This window comes from Naegleria lovaniensis (genome assembly GCF_003324165.1).
Source record: "Naegleria lovaniensis strain ATCC 30569 chromosome Unknown tig050, whole genome shotgun sequence".
Classification (NCBI taxonomy): Eukaryota; Heterolobosea; class Eutetramitea; order Acrasida; family Naegleriidae; genus Naegleria; species Naegleria lovaniensis.
In genome coordinates this window covers 73,690-90,622 of record NW_025407872.1, presented here as the reverse complement: position 1 = coordinate 90,622, position 16,933 = coordinate 73,690, and the positions used below count along the sequence as shown (strand labels likewise).

The 16,933-nt window shown below is 35.7% G+C and overlaps 10 protein-coding genes across 10 annotated transcripts; 4 read left to right on the top strand and 6 right to left on the bottom strand.

Moving 5' to 3' along the window:
* Nucleotides 1-391: 391 nt before the first annotated feature.
* On the bottom strand, nt 392-3,112 carry C9374_011718 (uncharacterized protein; the record flags this gene model as incomplete). The annotated part of the gene is made up of 1 exon (XM_044687404.1): nt 392-3,112. The coding sequence occupies one exon, from the start codon at nt 3,110-3,112 to the stop codon at nt 392-394; it is 2,721 nt and encodes a 906-aa protein (XP_044543007.1).
* Nucleotides 3,113-3,778: 666 nt separating this feature from the next.
* Nucleotides 3,779-4,123, bottom strand: C9374_011717 (uncharacterized protein; the record flags this gene model as incomplete). Its single annotated transcript, XM_044687403.1, has 1 exon — nt 3,779-4,123. One exon carries the CDS (start codon nt 4,121-4,123, stop codon nt 3,779-3,781), a length of 345 nt encoding a protein of 114 aa, XP_044543006.1.
* Nucleotides 4,124-4,366: 243 nt separating this feature from the next.
* Nucleotides 4,367-4,839, top strand: C9374_011716 (uncharacterized protein; the record flags this gene model as incomplete). Its single annotated transcript, XM_044687402.1, has 2 exons — nt 4,367-4,403; nt 4,625-4,839. 2 exons carry the CDS (start codon nt 4,367-4,369, stop codon nt 4,837-4,839), a joined length of 252 nt encoding a protein of 83 aa, XP_044543005.1.
* A 432-nt stretch (nt 4,840-5,271) lies between these two features.
* On the bottom strand, nt 5,272-6,577 carry C9374_011715 (uncharacterized protein; the record flags this gene model as incomplete). The annotated part of the gene is made up of 2 exons (XM_044687401.1): nt 5,272-6,117; nt 6,497-6,577. 2 exons carry the CDS (start codon nt 6,575-6,577, stop codon nt 5,272-5,274), a joined length of 927 nt encoding a protein of 308 aa, XP_044543004.1.
* A 300-nt stretch (nt 6,578-6,877) lies between these two features.
* C9374_011714 (uncharacterized protein) lies at nt 6,878-7,141 on the bottom strand (the record flags this gene model as incomplete). The annotated part of the gene is made up of 1 exon (XM_044687400.1): nt 6,878-7,141. The coding sequence occupies one exon, from the start codon at nt 7,139-7,141 to the stop codon at nt 6,878-6,880; it is 264 nt and encodes an 87-aa protein (XP_044543003.1).
* A 201-nt stretch (nt 7,142-7,342) lies between these two features.
* On the bottom strand, nt 7,343-8,749 carry C9374_011713 (uncharacterized protein; the record flags this gene model as incomplete). The annotated part of the gene is made up of 1 exon (XM_044687399.1): nt 7,343-8,749. The coding sequence occupies one exon, from the start codon at nt 8,747-8,749 to the stop codon at nt 7,343-7,345; it is 1,407 nt and encodes a 468-aa protein (XP_044543002.1).
* A 688-nt stretch (nt 8,750-9,437) lies between these two features.
* C9374_011712 (uncharacterized protein) lies at nt 9,438-10,103 on the top strand (the record flags this gene model as incomplete). The annotated part of the gene is made up of 4 exons (XM_044687398.1): nt 9,438-9,481; nt 9,555-9,658; nt 9,758-9,803; nt 9,863-10,103. The coding sequence occupies 4 exons, from the start codon at nt 9,438-9,440 to the stop codon at nt 10,101-10,103; spliced, it is 435 nt and encodes a 144-aa protein (XP_044543001.1).
* Nucleotides 10,104-10,688: 585 nt separating this feature from the next.
* C9374_011711 (uncharacterized protein) lies at nt 10,689-12,083 on the top strand (the record flags this gene model as incomplete). Its single annotated transcript, XM_044687397.1, has 3 exons — nt 10,689-10,978; nt 11,129-11,526; nt 11,635-12,083. The coding sequence occupies 3 exons, from the start codon at nt 10,689-10,691 to the stop codon at nt 12,081-12,083; spliced, it is 1,137 nt and encodes a 378-aa protein (XP_044543000.1).
* A 117-nt stretch (nt 12,084-12,200) lies between these two features.
* C9374_011710 (uncharacterized protein) lies at nt 12,201-14,168 on the top strand (the record flags this gene model as incomplete). Its single annotated transcript, XM_044687396.1, has 2 exons — nt 12,201-12,903; nt 12,949-14,168. The coding sequence occupies 2 exons, from the start codon at nt 12,201-12,203 to the stop codon at nt 14,166-14,168; spliced, it is 1,923 nt and encodes a 640-aa protein (XP_044542999.1).
* An 82-nt stretch (nt 14,169-14,250) lies between these two features.
* C9374_011709 (uncharacterized protein) lies at nt 14,251-15,873 on the bottom strand (the record flags this gene model as incomplete). Its single annotated transcript, XM_044687395.1, has 1 exon — nt 14,251-15,873. One exon carries the CDS (start codon nt 15,871-15,873, stop codon nt 14,251-14,253), a length of 1,623 nt encoding a protein of 540 aa, XP_044542998.1.
* Nucleotides 15,874-16,933: the final 1,060 nt, after the last annotated feature.

Sequence of the window (16,933 nt, the reverse complement as noted above, 5' to 3'; positions counted from 1 at the left end):
ATTCAAAAGTGATCCGAGTCAAGATTTTAGGAGAGCTCTGCAAAATAGTTGGTGGCTCTCATTCAAGCTTGAAAATTAATTTCACAACATCAGCTTTGCTCAATAAATACGTTCGGTATTGACTCCTTGCCAGAATCTGAGGATTAATTGTTCCTCGTGTTTGACTTAAATCTTCATCTCAACTACAAGAAGGCCATTGAAGGCTTCAAAGGTAAAGCCAGTGTTGCAACACCTAATGGGTCTGGAATGTCTTGTAATGGATCACTAGTGATTTTGAAAATCTGAACCTCTTGAACCTGTAATTTCCATTTCAGTAATTTCAAATGCGTCACTAGAATTTCGTATTCATCAAAATCTGAAGAAATCTCTAGTGCAGACTCTCCATTCTGTTTCAATTCACGAATCTTGCTGAAAAAAAAGGTCCTCTACATGGTTGCGCAAGTGTACTTGATTTGAAATCTTGTTCACTCGTAAAAATGTTCTTCACGACCTCTCGATACTTCAATTTGCAATTCAAAAGTTCTGTTTTGTATTTGTGCAAGATCGTGAGACATTGACCATGCCATCCAAGATAAGGATGACTTGCAACATAAATATACATTGTTTTAAAATTTGGTGTGCTGGACCTAGTCTTCCAATACTTGTGTCGACATATGCGTTTCAAATATTCATAAATCTTTAAGCAATGTTGTTCGTCATTCGTATGGCTGAGACTAACCTCTGGCCATCTCAAATCCTCAATGCAGAATTCACTTCCAATAACTTTTTTCAACAAATATTCACACACATGAGGCATGATAGGAGAAAGTATTGAAACATGATAATGGACATATTCCATTGCAAGTGTGCTGGATGGCTTTGTTTCATAAATTTTCATTGTTGCAAAATATTCAGAAACGATCATTGTCATGTTGGTCCACGCATGTTGAAAAATCTTTCGGTAATTCCTATCATGATAAAATTGTTTCAATTTCATAATATTGCGTTTCATTTGCAATTGAAAAACATGATCAAAAACTCCGCATGGCTCTCTATCTTCAAAATAAGTCCTTTGATGAGATCTTGTCACAATATGAGAAATTCTTTGATAAAAATTGTAAATCTCTCGTTTCAAGTCTGTGGCTTGGTACGAATTAATGACGCATGTGCTCACTAGAAGCAATCTCCAAATATCTGCCTCCTCTGTCAACTCACTACGTGGCGGCTGTATACGTGTCCTTTTCCTCATAAAGTAACGAAGAAATTTAACTCGTGTAACCTCAACCGCGTGTGACATGCGTTCGACTCTATCATCTGAAGCACTCAATGCATAATGCAAAAATAAGGAATTAAGAATGTTGTAATTATTCATGGATACGAAATGGTCAAGAGGAAGTAATTGTTGAATATGCTCTCTAATCAATCTTAAATATGGTTCAGTTGGAGCGTGTGAATTAACACGTGTTGTAAGAGGTTCGAAAATATATCTCCAAGCGTCATTGCTCAAGTTGACTGGTGATAGTTTGTAGTGTTTTAACAGTGGAAGCACAAAGAGGAACTTTGGAGGTACTTCCATTCCTGTTGCCGTTATAGAGTATGAATTGTGAGTGTCCCAAGGAATATAAATATCAGTTTCGTACTTTTGGTCGAATAGTTTAGCACAAACACAGACATCAATGTTTTTTAAAAATTCGAATAATTGCTTCTTGTCAGAGTTGTGTATGCCGTATGGAGTCTGCCTATTTGAAACGTCTCGCAGGACTTGTCTATACCAATCTTTTTGAAGAAAATCAACAGCATAATGGTCACATAGAGCAACTATTCCATTATTATCATCATCATATCCACACTGAAAAGCTATCCCTTTGATGACCATGTTGTGATGAATTAAGGTGTCCAGTGTTCCAATGCATTCTTTTTCGATTTGTTTTTCAAAGAGCTTTTTAGTTAATAGATCCATTAAGTAACCTCTGGATAGCTCTCCATTCAAAGTTACAATTACTCTCTTCTCGTTATATAGGTTCGTTGGATTGTTTAGTATTGTCGTCACGGGCGACAAGCTTCTCTTCATCTCAGTGAGAGAAGTCCGTTGTATCAATGCATCTAACTGTGATTTAAAGGAAGAAATATTTCTTTGGAGTTCAGGAGCTATTTCTCCAAAGCTTTCAATACCAGCCGCTCCTCGACGTCTACAGCCAGCGCTGACTTTAATGTCACGATTGACCACTTGAGAATGAACAATTGATCCTGTTAAGGCCTTTCCTTTCATTGATGCCAGTAACTGAAATTTTCCTCTCTCTGGTGTGATGTACTGATAACTCAAGTTATGAATCGATTGTTCCCTGCATATAATGAGCTCATTGGTTTCTGCTGTTTCAAAAATTCCAAAGCTTTCACCTTCATCAATCCTACAGGTAGATATTGTAAAAACCGATAGAGGTCTCTCTCTTAATTCTACCGCAAGATAAATTGTTTTTCCTGATTGCAAGAACGGATGAACTATGTCTTGACAAGATTCGCTTGGCTTTTTCAAATACATTTTCACAATCAATGCGGTATGTAAATAGCGGATACTATTTGTCGAATTTAAATATTGAAACATTGGTTTGGTAATGATTTTTCCTGATCGTTTCATCTCAGTGAGTTGCCATCTCACAAATGATCTATAAAACTCTCGATCCAAATTGATATCATCATCATCATTGGTGGATGAAAAATTAAAGAAACGAATATCTGCACTTCTCAACAATCCAAAATCATGTATTTGTTTCAAAATACGTTCCCGAGTTGTTTGTACTTCTTCCGGTGATGACCATCTTTTTCCATAACAGCTATGATGGACAAAACCCAATTTTACAATTACTTTCTTTCCGAGCAAGATTTGAAATCTTGCAGCAAGATCAATCCTACTCAACCACAAGATCTCCTTCCAATCTAGTTCCGATCTATTTAGCAACAACACCAACGGTGCAGATATTGTATAATATAACTTGTTGTTGTTGCTGTTATGATCATTATGTTGTGAGAAATTTAATTCATGACTTGATAAATCATTGTACTCTTTCTTTAAAGAGGAATTATCGAGGTCTGTGGACCACATCCGACGAGCCTCTTCATGAATGTTCGCAAACATTTTTTTGATGAGCAGAATTCTGATTACTAAGCTATGACAATATTCTGTTGCAAAAATTATCATAAAGCACGAATTCAACCATTGTATGACGATGTGACACACTATCACAGTAAATAAGAGCAGCCAAATTTAGAAGCGTTGATCTACCATGTTACTCCCAATATCCTTGTGAAGACTTCATTAAGTCATCAACAATTTTTGTTGACTGTCAATTCAATTGAAAAAAAACAAAATGGCCGATATCATTGGCAACCTTCAAATCGGGTGCTTGTTTCTTCTTCTCTTGTTGTGTCCTCCTTTGTTGGTGTGTTTCATGTTTTTCTGTTACCCTTTGCATAATAGGGAACGATTGAGAAAGATTATGAACAACGAGACTCGGAGTATGTGGCACAGTGTGGAAACGAACCCTGCACTGCACATTGCATTAAGTTTCATATTGACCTTGTTGTTTTGGATACCGGGAGTGATTCATGGATTGTATGTCATGTTTGCTGTGGGAGTAACAGTGGATGGAAAGTGATGAATGAATCATAATTATTCCATAATCTCCATTGTTTGTCAAAAGTGAATGAAGGATCATACACGCAACGATTGTAACTACTACTGTCTTTTATTCTTTTATTCTGGTGTATCGTTCTCATGAGGCATAGATGAATCTTCGACCATCTATTCCATTTTACTTCGTGTGAGGGGAGAAGGATCCTTCTTGTCCTTCATTTCTTCGAACGTACCACCTCCAAACAAGTCCTCTTTCTTACCTTCTTCACCTCGATTGGATTTGTAAACATCTCCAATATTGGGTTCGTTGTAATTTTCATTGGATGGTGCTTTTAATTGATCATCCTTGTTGGCTGTTAAGGATTTACTTCCAGGATTTGGCTTGAGTTGCCGCTTGAATTCTTGATCGTCCATGATGATATTGGTAAATGATGATGATGTTTTGTTTTGATATGTTTTAACGGGATGATTCTCAACTCGTAAGTGAGTGATTAAGGAACCATTGAACAGCATTAAATTTTAGTTAATTTCTGGTTTTAAGATCCCGTAACAGAAATTAACCAAAACAAGTTGTTTTTGTTCAACCATAATTATTGAACAATGTAATGGACGATAAAAATTCATGAATAATGTTTTCAAGACTGAAGACTATTAAGGATGATGAGCTTGTGTGTTTTGGTTGTGAAGGTAACGTTGGATTTTTCTTTTCTAAACAAAAAATAATTTCCTCCATCAGTTCATTACCCACGCAAAAGGATGGCCAACCAAAACGGAGCTAAAGCAGCACAAAAGAGTAAGTAACTTGGCATATTTCCGAGCGAGAAAATGATGATCATTTGGTGTGGTTATTTTGGAACATTCTTGTTGTGCTTTGGCCGTTTAATTAAATAATTATTATTTGAATTGTTCATGATGATGATAATTTATACCAACCGAAATTTGAATCATCATCTCCACATCTCGCATCCTTGAATGATACTAACTCATTGTGTTGCTACTCAATTTTCTGATCAGGAGAGAGAAACATGAAGAAGATGGCTTCTCTAAATAAGAAGCCTAGCTCTCAACTCAAGACCAATGAGAAGGCTTTGACTTATCAATGCAATGTCTGTAAACAAACGTTTTTGTGTACTACTAAACGTGAAGTGCTCCAAGAACATGCTGAAAACAAACACAAGAAAACACTCGCTGAGGCTTTCCCTGATCTTGATGCACCAGAAGAAGAATAATTGTAAATGATACTACACGATCCGATGCCAACTATCATCACTTTGTACCAGACACTACTTTGATTTACGAAATTCACAGAGAAAGTTCTTTGCTGTCATCATCATGTATTTCAATATTTTCATTGTGAAATAACAACAATCAATTTGTACAAATGGATTCATCAATATTTTCGTCCTCTTGTGGATTTCTCACCGAACCGTCATCATTGGCATGACTGCGGAATCGTCATTATCATCCGTCACATTGGCACTGACTGTAGAAACAAGAACAATTCAATTTATTCACAAAATTATGTTTATTGGAAACAACAAGTCTTACACAAATGAACGAGCTGAGTATAGAATATTTCTTCTATTCACATCAAATAGTATTGGTAGTAATGGGTGATAGGAATTCACAACATGTGTGTCTTCGAGTTTTCAACTCACAATTTACAAACCAAGAATTTGTCTCTTCTTGGCTTGGAATTCCTCTTCAGTCAAAATTCCCTTATCTCTCAATGAAGCTAATTTCTCCAATTCTTCAAGGTCCAAATTATCACTCTTTGATGAGGAAGATGTGGATGGTTTGATTTTAACAACTTCATTATGAATTGATCTGTCGTGACCATGACTGATGGACTTTTCATTTTGTTGAGAAGTGAAGCGCTTGTCACCAGTGTCACCAACTTTAACAACTTCACGAGAAATGGAACGTCCAGTATCGTGCTTGATCGAAGCTTCACTCAAAAGCTTGGTAGCAGATTGGTCACCAACGTCACGAGTCTTGACTACTTCACGAGAAATGGAACGACCAGTATCATGCTTAATGGATGCCATATATTGTTGTCCAACTTCAGCATTGGCCTTTCTCAATTGTTCTTCAGAGAATTCAATTTCACGCTTCTCAGCCAACTTCAAGCCACATCTTGGCAATTTGTATCCTGGCAACTTTTGAACCACCGATGCGAAAATGTACAATGCTTGAGTGACTTGAGGCAAATTCTTTCCTTCGTACAAGTCCACAGTCATGAATGAGTCATGTTTTTGCAAACCCAAATCAGCAGCAGCCTTTAAAAAGTATCCAATATTCTCCATTTGCATGAATGGAAGTTTGGATGAGTTAATTTTTGGAATGGCACCTGGTTTGATCTTGTTAATGAGTTTGCACAACAAGTGACCATCTTTCAAAGATTCTTGGAAGTCCTTGGATGCGAATTTTTCACCAGTAACAGCTTCGATCCATTCACGGACTTCTGCTTCCTTTTCTGGGTCGTGTCGGCCTGCTTGTTTCTTGGCCTGTTGTGTATTTCAATATTGAGAGAAAGTGTGTGTTGTAAAAGTTTTGAGAGAAGAACAAGGTGAAGTGTCATGACCGTCATGACAAAGTTGAACACAATGGAGAATGGAATTGGGTTCGAATATTGTTGATTGTTCGGAGAGAAGCACAACAAGGGCAGCAAAATCATACAATTGTTTCACGAGTTTTTAACATCAAGAGTGTGGAGAGATTGACCATTTGTTTGAAAACAACAATTTGTAGACACAGAGGACCAGATCAACGAAATTAATAAAAAAGGTAATGGATAATTGTTATCATCAATTCGAAAATAACAGAATTGAATTCAATAATAATATATCATTGTTAATTCTACAACAACTCAGTTGAATAACATACCAATTCGAGATCCATTCCGTAGATTGGCAAACCATTCTTGTCGTACATGACAGCTTCAGAGGCGTCTTTGTAAGTGGACATTTTGTGTGTGTATTTGAGTTGGTGTTGTTGAGAGATGTTTTTTTTAATTGAAAATTTATTGAATTTGATGACAGCTTCAACTTGTCAAGAAGTGAAAAAAAGTGACAGTTGAGAGGAGACGGCATGCTTTTGGACACTGCCCCTTTTTCTTTGGTCTACCTTACTTCAAGTGAGAGTGGGTTTCATTGAGTAATTCTGCTGTAAACATTGATTCCTTGATTTTTAGATAATTGTCAAAACGTCAAACAAATTTCTTAATTTCAATTTACACAATGTCCATTTTCAACCTTTTTGTAATTCTTATTTCGAATCATCTATTTGAGGTGTTTTCCCATTAGCATCCTCTCGTCCTCTCATTGAGGAATCTTCTTCCATAGATTCATCTTTGAATCCCAACAAGGCATTCACATCCGAGTTAATATTACAATTTCCACTCATACTTTCTTTTCCCATTTCGATTCCTTCAGGGAGTGCTCGTCTCGGATCTGATTGTTCGTTTTCAACAAGTGAGCATTGAGAGGAGTGAAAGGATGGATTTGGTTGAATGGAATTGCAAGAAGACATTTTTATGATGAGAATAAATGTTAATGATGATTTTTGAATAATAATTGAAAGTGCGAAGAAAGAATGTTGGTGGAGCATTCATTCGTGTCAGACTTGAATCTGTTCATTCTAGTGGTTTGAATAATATTGACTTTTTTGGATAATTGCTAAAAGTATTTAATGAAGATCAGTAAGGGAGATTGTTCATTTAAAATTCCTAAATTACACTACTGTTTCAATTTCTTCACTACTACTTGCGTGTGAAAATTCACTTTTCGAAGATAAGCCGACAGGAGTGGAAACACCATTTTGACTGCTGACAGTGGTACTTCCTGAAGCATTTTCCTTGCTCAATAAATGAACATTGGGAGAAGGGAATATTCTGTCTCCTGAAATTGATATTGGGGAGCTTGCTACGACATTGCTGTCACTTGTCACTTCTTCCTTTAGAGCATCGACTCGAGTTCCAGAATATGTCGAATTTTGTGGTGGCAATTCAACATTGGCCTTGTTCTTTACCACTTTGGCCAATTTCAAATCTTGCATAATAAATTGAACTGGATGACTCAAAATTGGAAGTTTGTAAGGCCAGAAAATCAAAATGACACACAATGCAAACAACACATCAGGAATTGCCTTCACCAATGGATAAATCACAAAACTCGGTAAATCAATACTGTAAATAGCCACCGCAACAATTCTCACAATAACTCCAATTCCCAAAATCACGACCGCAATGGTCAATTTCACAATCGTTTGTTTCTGAGTCATGTAAACTTCTCGATTCGTGGGATCCGATTCAGCCAATGTCGTGGTTCGAATCATATTCACAATGACAATGACTGCCACGATACTCATAATTAAAACCAAAACAACTCCCAATGAACCCAAAGGAGCTGCCACAGCATACATTAAGGTTCTTCTTGTTTTTTCGTAATCCACTTGAGGATTTGCCAAAGCAAGAATGGCCATGACGACCAATGATGACAATCCAACAATGGCAAACAGATTACACAGGACGAGGAGGATGTAAATGGCACGAGTGACAATTTTCTTACGTTTTGCTTCTTGCATCCAGGAAAGACAAACTTTTAACCAAATGGGCATGATTAAACTATAATTAAATAAATACCAATAAATACTGGCATAATCGAAAATTCTTCGAATCTGTTTACATGTTTCGAAAAGTGTCGCATTCTTTTCCATTTCATAATAATGTTGAATAATGGTAATAATTTCATGAATGATTCGAAAGGCATAAAACAGCAATAAGGAATGAAGCAACACGTAAAAGAATGCTTTGGATTGAGTTTTTCGATTCAACTCTTGATTTCGACTTTTCGAAACACAATTCGAAGTGATCTTTAAACCCCACCATCCACATAATTTACTTGTCATTAATTGCCAAAACATGAGCCAACTCTCTCGTTTAATATAAATTAACAAAGTTGGAATGTACAACAAGAGAAAGGCAATGAGTGTGATGGCATCAACGACGAGATTGGCTGTTGATTCACCTGCTGAGACCCATTTGGGTTCGGTCGTGTTGGTGGTTTGTTGTTGGAGAGAGAAGAGAGACTGATCGATCAGTGAAGAAGATGATGAAAACAAGTCAAAAATGGAAGGCATCCCGGGTTATTAGTTGTGGACGGCTGTCAGTAGTCAAAGGGTCAATTAAAAATTACAAGATTGAAAATTACAAATACAAATTAGAGGAATGAGTGTGTTGGTTTGTTGTAATGAGGAATGGAGTAGTTGAATACGAGTGGATGGTATTGAAAACTTTGGAAAACAACCACTCTCTCTCTATAAATTGTTGTCACAACAAAATCGACGTTTGTTGTTGTTGCTTGTTTTTGTTGTTGTTGTTGAAAAAAGTCCCTCATGTACGCGTACGCCTGAATGATTCGAATCCCCTCATGTCGCACACCAAGGACTCTGTACCAATTCGGAAACCCAAATAGTTTGAGAGATAGGAAGAATGCATCTCTCGATTCGTTGATTTTCAAAATTTCCAAATTGGCGACATTCTCGAAAGGAGGAGTTTTGCTTGGAATGGAAACATGAATTGAGAGTCCTTTTTACATGATGTTGCTATGGTATTCATTCAGAATGCATGCATTCGACATGAATAAATGAAATAACAACATTGATCTTGTTTCAGGTTGTAACTCAATGAGAGGAATAAGTTTGAATACTTTGGATTTGCCTCAAAATCATGCCTCGTGTCAGCTCTTTAACAGAAATTTGCAGAAGGACATGGTATTTGCTGCCTCTTGAGATGTGATATTTTCTTCCCTCGAGCCAAGTTCAAAAAATGCCACTTGTCAATGTTGATGAAAATTCGATTATTGGATATCAGTAAGTAAGATGCAATTCATGAATTCCGATTCATGATTTGATGAATATTGATTTTCATTTTGTGGTTGAACAGTTTTCACATTTATTATTATCCCAATGATTCGTTGGATGAAATTGCAATTGATCAATTATTTAATTATGCAAAAGATCAATGGGGAAAAGAATTACGAGTGGTCAGTAAGTGGTAATTTCAGAATTAATTATTATTATTTATTTTAAAATATTAAATAAAAATAATATTTAATACAATTATTTAAATATCAATGGATGAAAAAGTGTGGAAACAAATTATTGGACCTCACACACTTCCTTTTTTTGAAATGTAGGTACATTCTATAGAAATACAAATTTGTTTTTAATTTTAAATGGTCACTCCAATAGAGATATTATTGGAAAAGATCTTGTTCAAAAACATTTCACACAAGTATTCAACTGGGTCATGATGCAATGTGGAGGACACGGAAATGGTGCTGGAGAAAAGGGACGACCTGTTCTATTGCATCCAGTGTTTGAGAATGATTCAAATCAAGTACAAGCTCATTCCATTTATAGTATGTGGTTAGGAGGAAGAGTCCCTCCTGTCAATTTATCAGTGTTGAAAAAGTTTGATGATATGGAATAGAAATGGTGTTGGAATGGACTTTGTGTTCACAATAATGTTATCCATGGACATGGTGTGTGGAATGCAATTTTTTCAATTTTCATTGAACTGATCTCTGCCTTAATTTACAAGAATACAATTCTGATTTTCAAATCCAAAACCAATATAGTTTCTAGCATGTCACTGAATTTCTTCATTTCCAAATGACATGGTTTTTTGATATCGTTATTAATCTTCTTTCAAGCGAATGGATTACGACGGAGCACAATTTTCAAAGGAACATCAAAAAAATTGAAAGAACGCTTCAACGCTCTCGGAGAAGTCGCAAAGTCGCAAGAGCTGTTATTGAAATTATCTCATTGTTGTTGCCTTGTACTTCTCCGTAAACTCTTTCACACACGACACGAGCGGAACTTCTTATCTCCGACAAGATATTAATCTCATTCGTTGTTGTGGTCGTTGCCTGCGTCATTCTCTTTCCCATCATCAAACGTTGAAAAAGAGATACTATTATCTTGTTGATTTCCCGTTGATTCAGTGAATCATCAGTATATTGACCATTGAACCCGTGCATTCAAAACAGTATTATCATTAATATCATCATCCATGAAAAACCATTCATCCTCATCATCGGTGGTTCATCATTCATCACAGCCCACACAACAAAATATTCCTAGAAAACGGTTAGTACAACAATCATCAACCAAAGAAGATGATGTTGCTGCCGTTTCTTCTTCCTCAACTTGTCCATCACCCTCTTCTTCCGATAAGGCTCATCATCATGAATTAATGAATGCCTTCGGAAAGGCTTCCAAGCATTTGATTTTTGATCCTAAATTATATCCCACAGAGAGGATTCATTGCTCTCATCCTGGACAGCATAAGGTTCCTGTATAGTAAGTTGAATGTTGAAAAATTCAAAGTGAGGTGAAAACGAAATTCTATTTCCATGACAATCTCATGAACTATTTTCATGGCAATATATTCACACAACCTATGAATGCATCTATTTCTATTAATGGAATATTCAAATATGCAATGAGTAGCATGTATGAAAATTTTGTGTGGGGAGGATATCGAATGAATTTGAACTTTGTGGAATCATTCATGTCACTCTTTTCAATTCACAATGAAACATTGAATATATGGACAGCCTTGTTGAGCGCATTGGTATTTCTTTATTTAACCATTGATGTGATATTTCTATGGGATCCATCTTCGCCGCAAGGACAAACTCCAGACAGTGGATATTCTTCATATTTTGGAGGATTTTTGACAGAGAATTTTATTGAAAAGACCATGTTTGTCGTGTATGCAGTCACGGCAATTGTTGCATTTAGTGCATCACTGTTGTATCATTGGTTTAACAGCATTTCCGAGAAAGTATATATCATGTTACTCCGAATTGATATCAGTTCTATTGGCTTGCTCATTGGTGGTAGTTGTAAGTAGTGACACTGATATTTTCATTTTAAATAATGATCACACTTTTTGTCATGCATTATGTGTATGAATATGGAATGTGGCTTTTAATATTTTCAAATTACCAAAGATTATCCTCCTTTGTATTATGCATTCTATTGCCATCAAAATTTTGGCATCTTCTACCTTATAAGTATTAGCGCATTATGCCTGAGTTGTGTCGCCATGTTTATCATTCCTCGCTTCTCACGAGAAGATTATCGTCAATTTAGAGTTGCAGTTTTTGGTTTCACTGCCATGTACGGATTATGTCCCTTCTTCCATGTGATTTACTTGTTTGGATTGGACAATGATGAGCTTAATTCTCGATTAATGGGTATTGTGTACATGTATCTCTTTTATGCACTTGGAGTTTTGTTTTACAGTACCAAGTTGCCTGAAAGAATTTGGCCTGGAAAGTTTGATATTGTGTGTCACAGTCATCAATTTTGGCATTTGTTTGTTTTCATGGCAACCTCGTATCACTTTTATAACTGTACGCTCATGCGAGAATCACAGAGATGTTTCGGAGCGCCTTAATTTTTATATTAAACATTTAAAATTTACTCTCTGTGAATTCTGTTAACAGTTTAAACATTTCATAATAATCACAATTATTAAGAATGAAACAAAGACAAAAACAAAGCACTTAAAAAAATGTCGCATTTTGAAAGGCTGTTCGAACTTCTTCTCGAAAAGCAGCAAGAGGCTTCCGACCGACTCAATCAAGAAATTATTCAAGAACGATCCATCCTTTGGAATGAACAAATTATTCCGAAAATTGAACAATTATTCAATCAGAATCGGGAAAATCATTTACAACAATTTCTTCAGGAGCGAAAAGACGATCCATCCAATATTTCCCGAAACAAAAACGAGCAGCAGCAACACACCATTTTGCGAGATTTATTTTCCAGAGATGAAGAAAAGGAATATCGAAAGAGGGAAACCCAAAATATTATTTTCAATCAATTCGGACCAATATTCGATTTAATTAAAAAGGAAAATCAATCACTGAGGACATTTTCAAGTTTTATTCCCAGAGGAGACTCTACAAAATTATTTCTAAAAATTCCAACGAAACTTGACACGGAAAATCAAATTCAACAAATATTAGAAAATGTGGAGAATGATATGAAAAAGGATTATGTAAGGAATGGACAACTGAAAGACTATGAAAATGCAAAATTTTTAATTTCAAATTTGAAAGAAAGAAATGTGGCAGAAAGTGTCTCCTCGCTAAAAGAAATTCAAGAAAAAATTGGAGATGAAGAGGTCATGGAAGAATCAATATTTTCCCGTGACATACAAATGAGAAAGGTGATGGAAGACTTTTGTCATCTCAAATTCAGATTGAAAGGTAAGTTCGAAATGTGAATAGAAGATTGGAATGTTTTTGGTAAAGTTGTAAATCGTGCCCAGAATTTACTTTACACGAGAATCAAAATGAGATATCATTATTCCTTTGAAAGAATATTGAAACAACCTAAAGAAAGGATTTCCGTTGTTGCTTGGCTTCAAAGAGAAACATTTTTGGAACAATTTGAAAATGAAATTAGAAATGTTTCGAGTATGAAAAAACTATACTCTCAAGAATTTGATATTTCTCTCTATTCTTCTGATTCTATTCATGTAAACTCTAACTGTATCAAAGAGTTGAACGCAATTATAGAGCTTGGAAATGAAAAAATTACATCAAAAACTCTAGGTTATTCGATTTATATCCTTGCAATGATTTTGGGAAATGTGAAGATTAAGGATGTCAATCATGTGACAAATTCTCTTGCTTTTATGTTTAGAATAGTTATGAAATTTCTACTAAGCGATTCTTCCAATAATTTGAACCTCTTTCGACCACTACCTCTTCGAATGAAACAATTAATCTATTCCAATCTACTAGAGTTTGCAACGCATGACGATGAGACGCGGTCAAGCTTTATTCGACACTTAATTTCTGTGACAGAATCGTCTATGGATGAGGATGATGATTTCTCTCGAAGGAAACGACTTTATTTTGTGAAATATTTATGTAGACTTTACGTAAACAAAAACAACAAGCACACAGAATTGGTGTTGGACATGCGAAAAATTGAACAAGCCCTTCTGCATTATTGTTTTTGTGAGGATATGAACAGCAGTGAAGTTTATTTTACGAACAACACTCAAGATTTTACGGTCATGAAAGTCTTGTACAACGTATTCATGAGCATTGACAAAACAGCGCTGCACCATGTTCGAGTCTTGAAAGAATTTGTTTTCGCAGATTTGCAACAGTCGTCGAGTGATAACCAATACTCAATATGGAATTTGATTCAACAGAGTTTGCAGGAGGTATTTGATGTGTTCGAACAAGCATGTTCGGTACAAATTTCACAACTGGAGTCTCAATTCGAGTATTGCATCAAATATGCTTGCCAGAGAATTATTGAACTCGTCATGGGAAGGAATGTGCGATGTTTTAGATTCATTGATGAATGGTTTGCCTTACTGCTATCATGTTATGAGGCCATTCAAAAAGAAAATGAGTTCTTTGCACATGTTGAAACTTGCAATGACCAAAGGTTGAAATGTTCAAATTGGTTGGGAATGATCGAACATGTTTTTCAAAGAATTGCTCAAACTTGAACAAGCCATAATGCCACAAATTTGAAATTGACCAAAATCGTGAAATCAAGCCATGTGTCACAACAATCCCAACACAGTTCTTTCACTTGGTTGAATCATTCTTGACAAACCATTCTCTATTTTTCCTATCAATAATGTAAACAAACACTTCCGATCCTCCTTGATTAATGGTCACACGCTTGTTCAACGAAATGAATACTTTGTTCTCAGACATCGATTTTTGCATCAAGTGTTTCTCGGTCGTTAACAAGACAGCTCTTCCATTTGGACGTAACACCCTACACACTTGTATAAACATTGGAGGATAAATTTCCTTATTCAATGAATGAGATCCAATTTGTTTTCCGAATGGAAGGTTGGAGCAAATGACATCCACAGAGGCCGTTTGGAGAGGTAATTGAGTGAAATCCCACAATTGAGGGCTCATTAAATGAATCTTATCATGTTTACGTCCAACATAGCAATTCATATTGTGGATAGTTTTTTCGAGAACTTCCTCAGAGTAGTCTCCACAAATCACATGGATGCGATTGTAGAAGAGATGAGCAGCCATGAGTGAAATAATTCCAGTTCCACAACAAATATCGCAAACAATGTCTCCCTCTCGAATATTCGCCAATTGAATCAAACTGTAGGCAATGTTGGGTTTTAGAGAAGTTGAATTTCTCAATAGCTCATGATTAAAATTTCTTGAAAATGTTTCATAACAAACATTCTCTTCACACAGTGTAAAACACACAAAGAGAGTGTCAAAAAAGAGATAGCTATAAATATCGAGATCATAATTTGACAAGTCTGCTTTCCATGATTGTCCAATTTTTGCATTTTCAAGTCCCATCGACTTGTGAGAAATCAATAACCCAATATATGATGAGAGCTCTTTGGATGTGAATTGATGCGAGCCAGCTCGTTTGGCTGTAATTCGAAATTTTAAATTTTCAATATCTTGGAGTTGTTCATGCTCTTCCTTGTTGGAATATAAAAGATTTCTCATTTGCATCCATTTGAATAGAGATTCTTTCCAGCATCGACTATTTGGAAGATATTGATGATGAATTTCCATGATATATCTGAATTGAGGATCATTTTTCAATCTTCTTTCGTACTCTCTTTCTTTTTTTTCGTCATCCGTAAGTGGCTCAGTACTACTATTGACCATAATATTCGAAGTGTCTTCGGTTGACTTTTCCTGTGATGGAAAAGATAAATTTTCCATCGTATAAACCATGATATGAATTTTCGAAATGGAAATACACTGAAGCAATGCGTCGACACACCGTTTAAATATCAAATCAAAATTTTGATTAAATTCCAATTGAACAATAATCTTTCCCTGTAGCATGGATTTCACGTCCTTTCTCTCAAAAAGTCTCACAATTTCTCTATTGGCTTCTCTCAAGGATGAGTTTTTCAAAATTGAACCTTCTTGCAAATTCTTATCTACTACAGGATACACACTATAAATATGATGAATCAACCATGAAAAGGAATTTAATAATTCGGAATCATTCCTTCTCTCCTTTCCATGATTTTCCAAGAATGAATGATGATCATTCAATTTCTTCAATTTATCTTGAATTTCTTGAGCCGCTACTTCCTCAAGTCCCGGAACACACGTACACATGAGAGTAAGCCTCTCCGAGTTGGTACATTCCAAGAATGTACATTCTCTCTTGAACTGTAATTCGTGCGAATCCAAAATCATTTGGATATTGTTAGTGTGATGATTTCTAATTTTTTTTAACAAATTTTTTTTAAAAAGCTAAGCACAACTAAGTGAATTAAATAAGGTCAAGCAACACGTGCAAATTGAATTGAAACAAATTTCTATCCAAATAATCTGTTCAAGAAATAACACGACTACAGTCCATCCTGATGATGGTTGTTTTGAAAAGTTGGCGAGCCTATCAAAAAAATTACCTCAATAAAAAAAATAAAATCATGAACTCAAAGACTTCGTTCGGGGAAGAAGAAGAAGCAATCGTTGAGGTTGTGTTCTAAAAAATGGCTCCTCATATACACTAAGATTATCATTCTGGGAAAGATACCATCCTGGAACAGCTTTACATTCGCCACATTCAGTACCAATCTCTCCAAACATTTGATGGAATGCTGACAATCATCTCCTCCTTTTGTTTCTCTTGGAGAGGAAACTAATGACAGAAAAGGAATCCAATTAAGATGAAATTACCCTCCTTGATGTTTGAAGGTTAATAGGATTCGTTGGAAGTCACAGGCAGCAATTCCAATCCCTTTTCCGTTAAAGAGGTTATCGGTTTTAATGCAATAGCAAGATTTCCACGTTGTTTTCCCAACCATTTTCTGAATGAAATCGATTCTCAGAATTTGTCCTTTTATTTTAATAAATAAATGATATCATAGTTATGGACATAGTATTTCTCCTTGCGGTTAATATTAGATCACAAAAACATTGCTGATCCATCTGTAGTCAACCACGGAACCCGTTTCCTCTTTTTTAATACCACTGACTACTATTACGAATACAATCAACCTCGGTAATTAGTGTCCTTTCACGTTCATGTTTCGTCCGCAATTAGTATGTTCGAACCAATCAAGCAAATTCGAGTGAGATTGGATTTCAAATATAAACTTGTTGAACTCAGTTGACAGAAAAAATCACAATAACACACGCTACTGATGTCTCACTCAAATACGACGACGAGATTCTCAAGCAGAAATAATTCGAGCTGCCAGCTGTCATCTCAGGAAACAAACAGTTCAACGAGAGACACAAGCCGAACAAA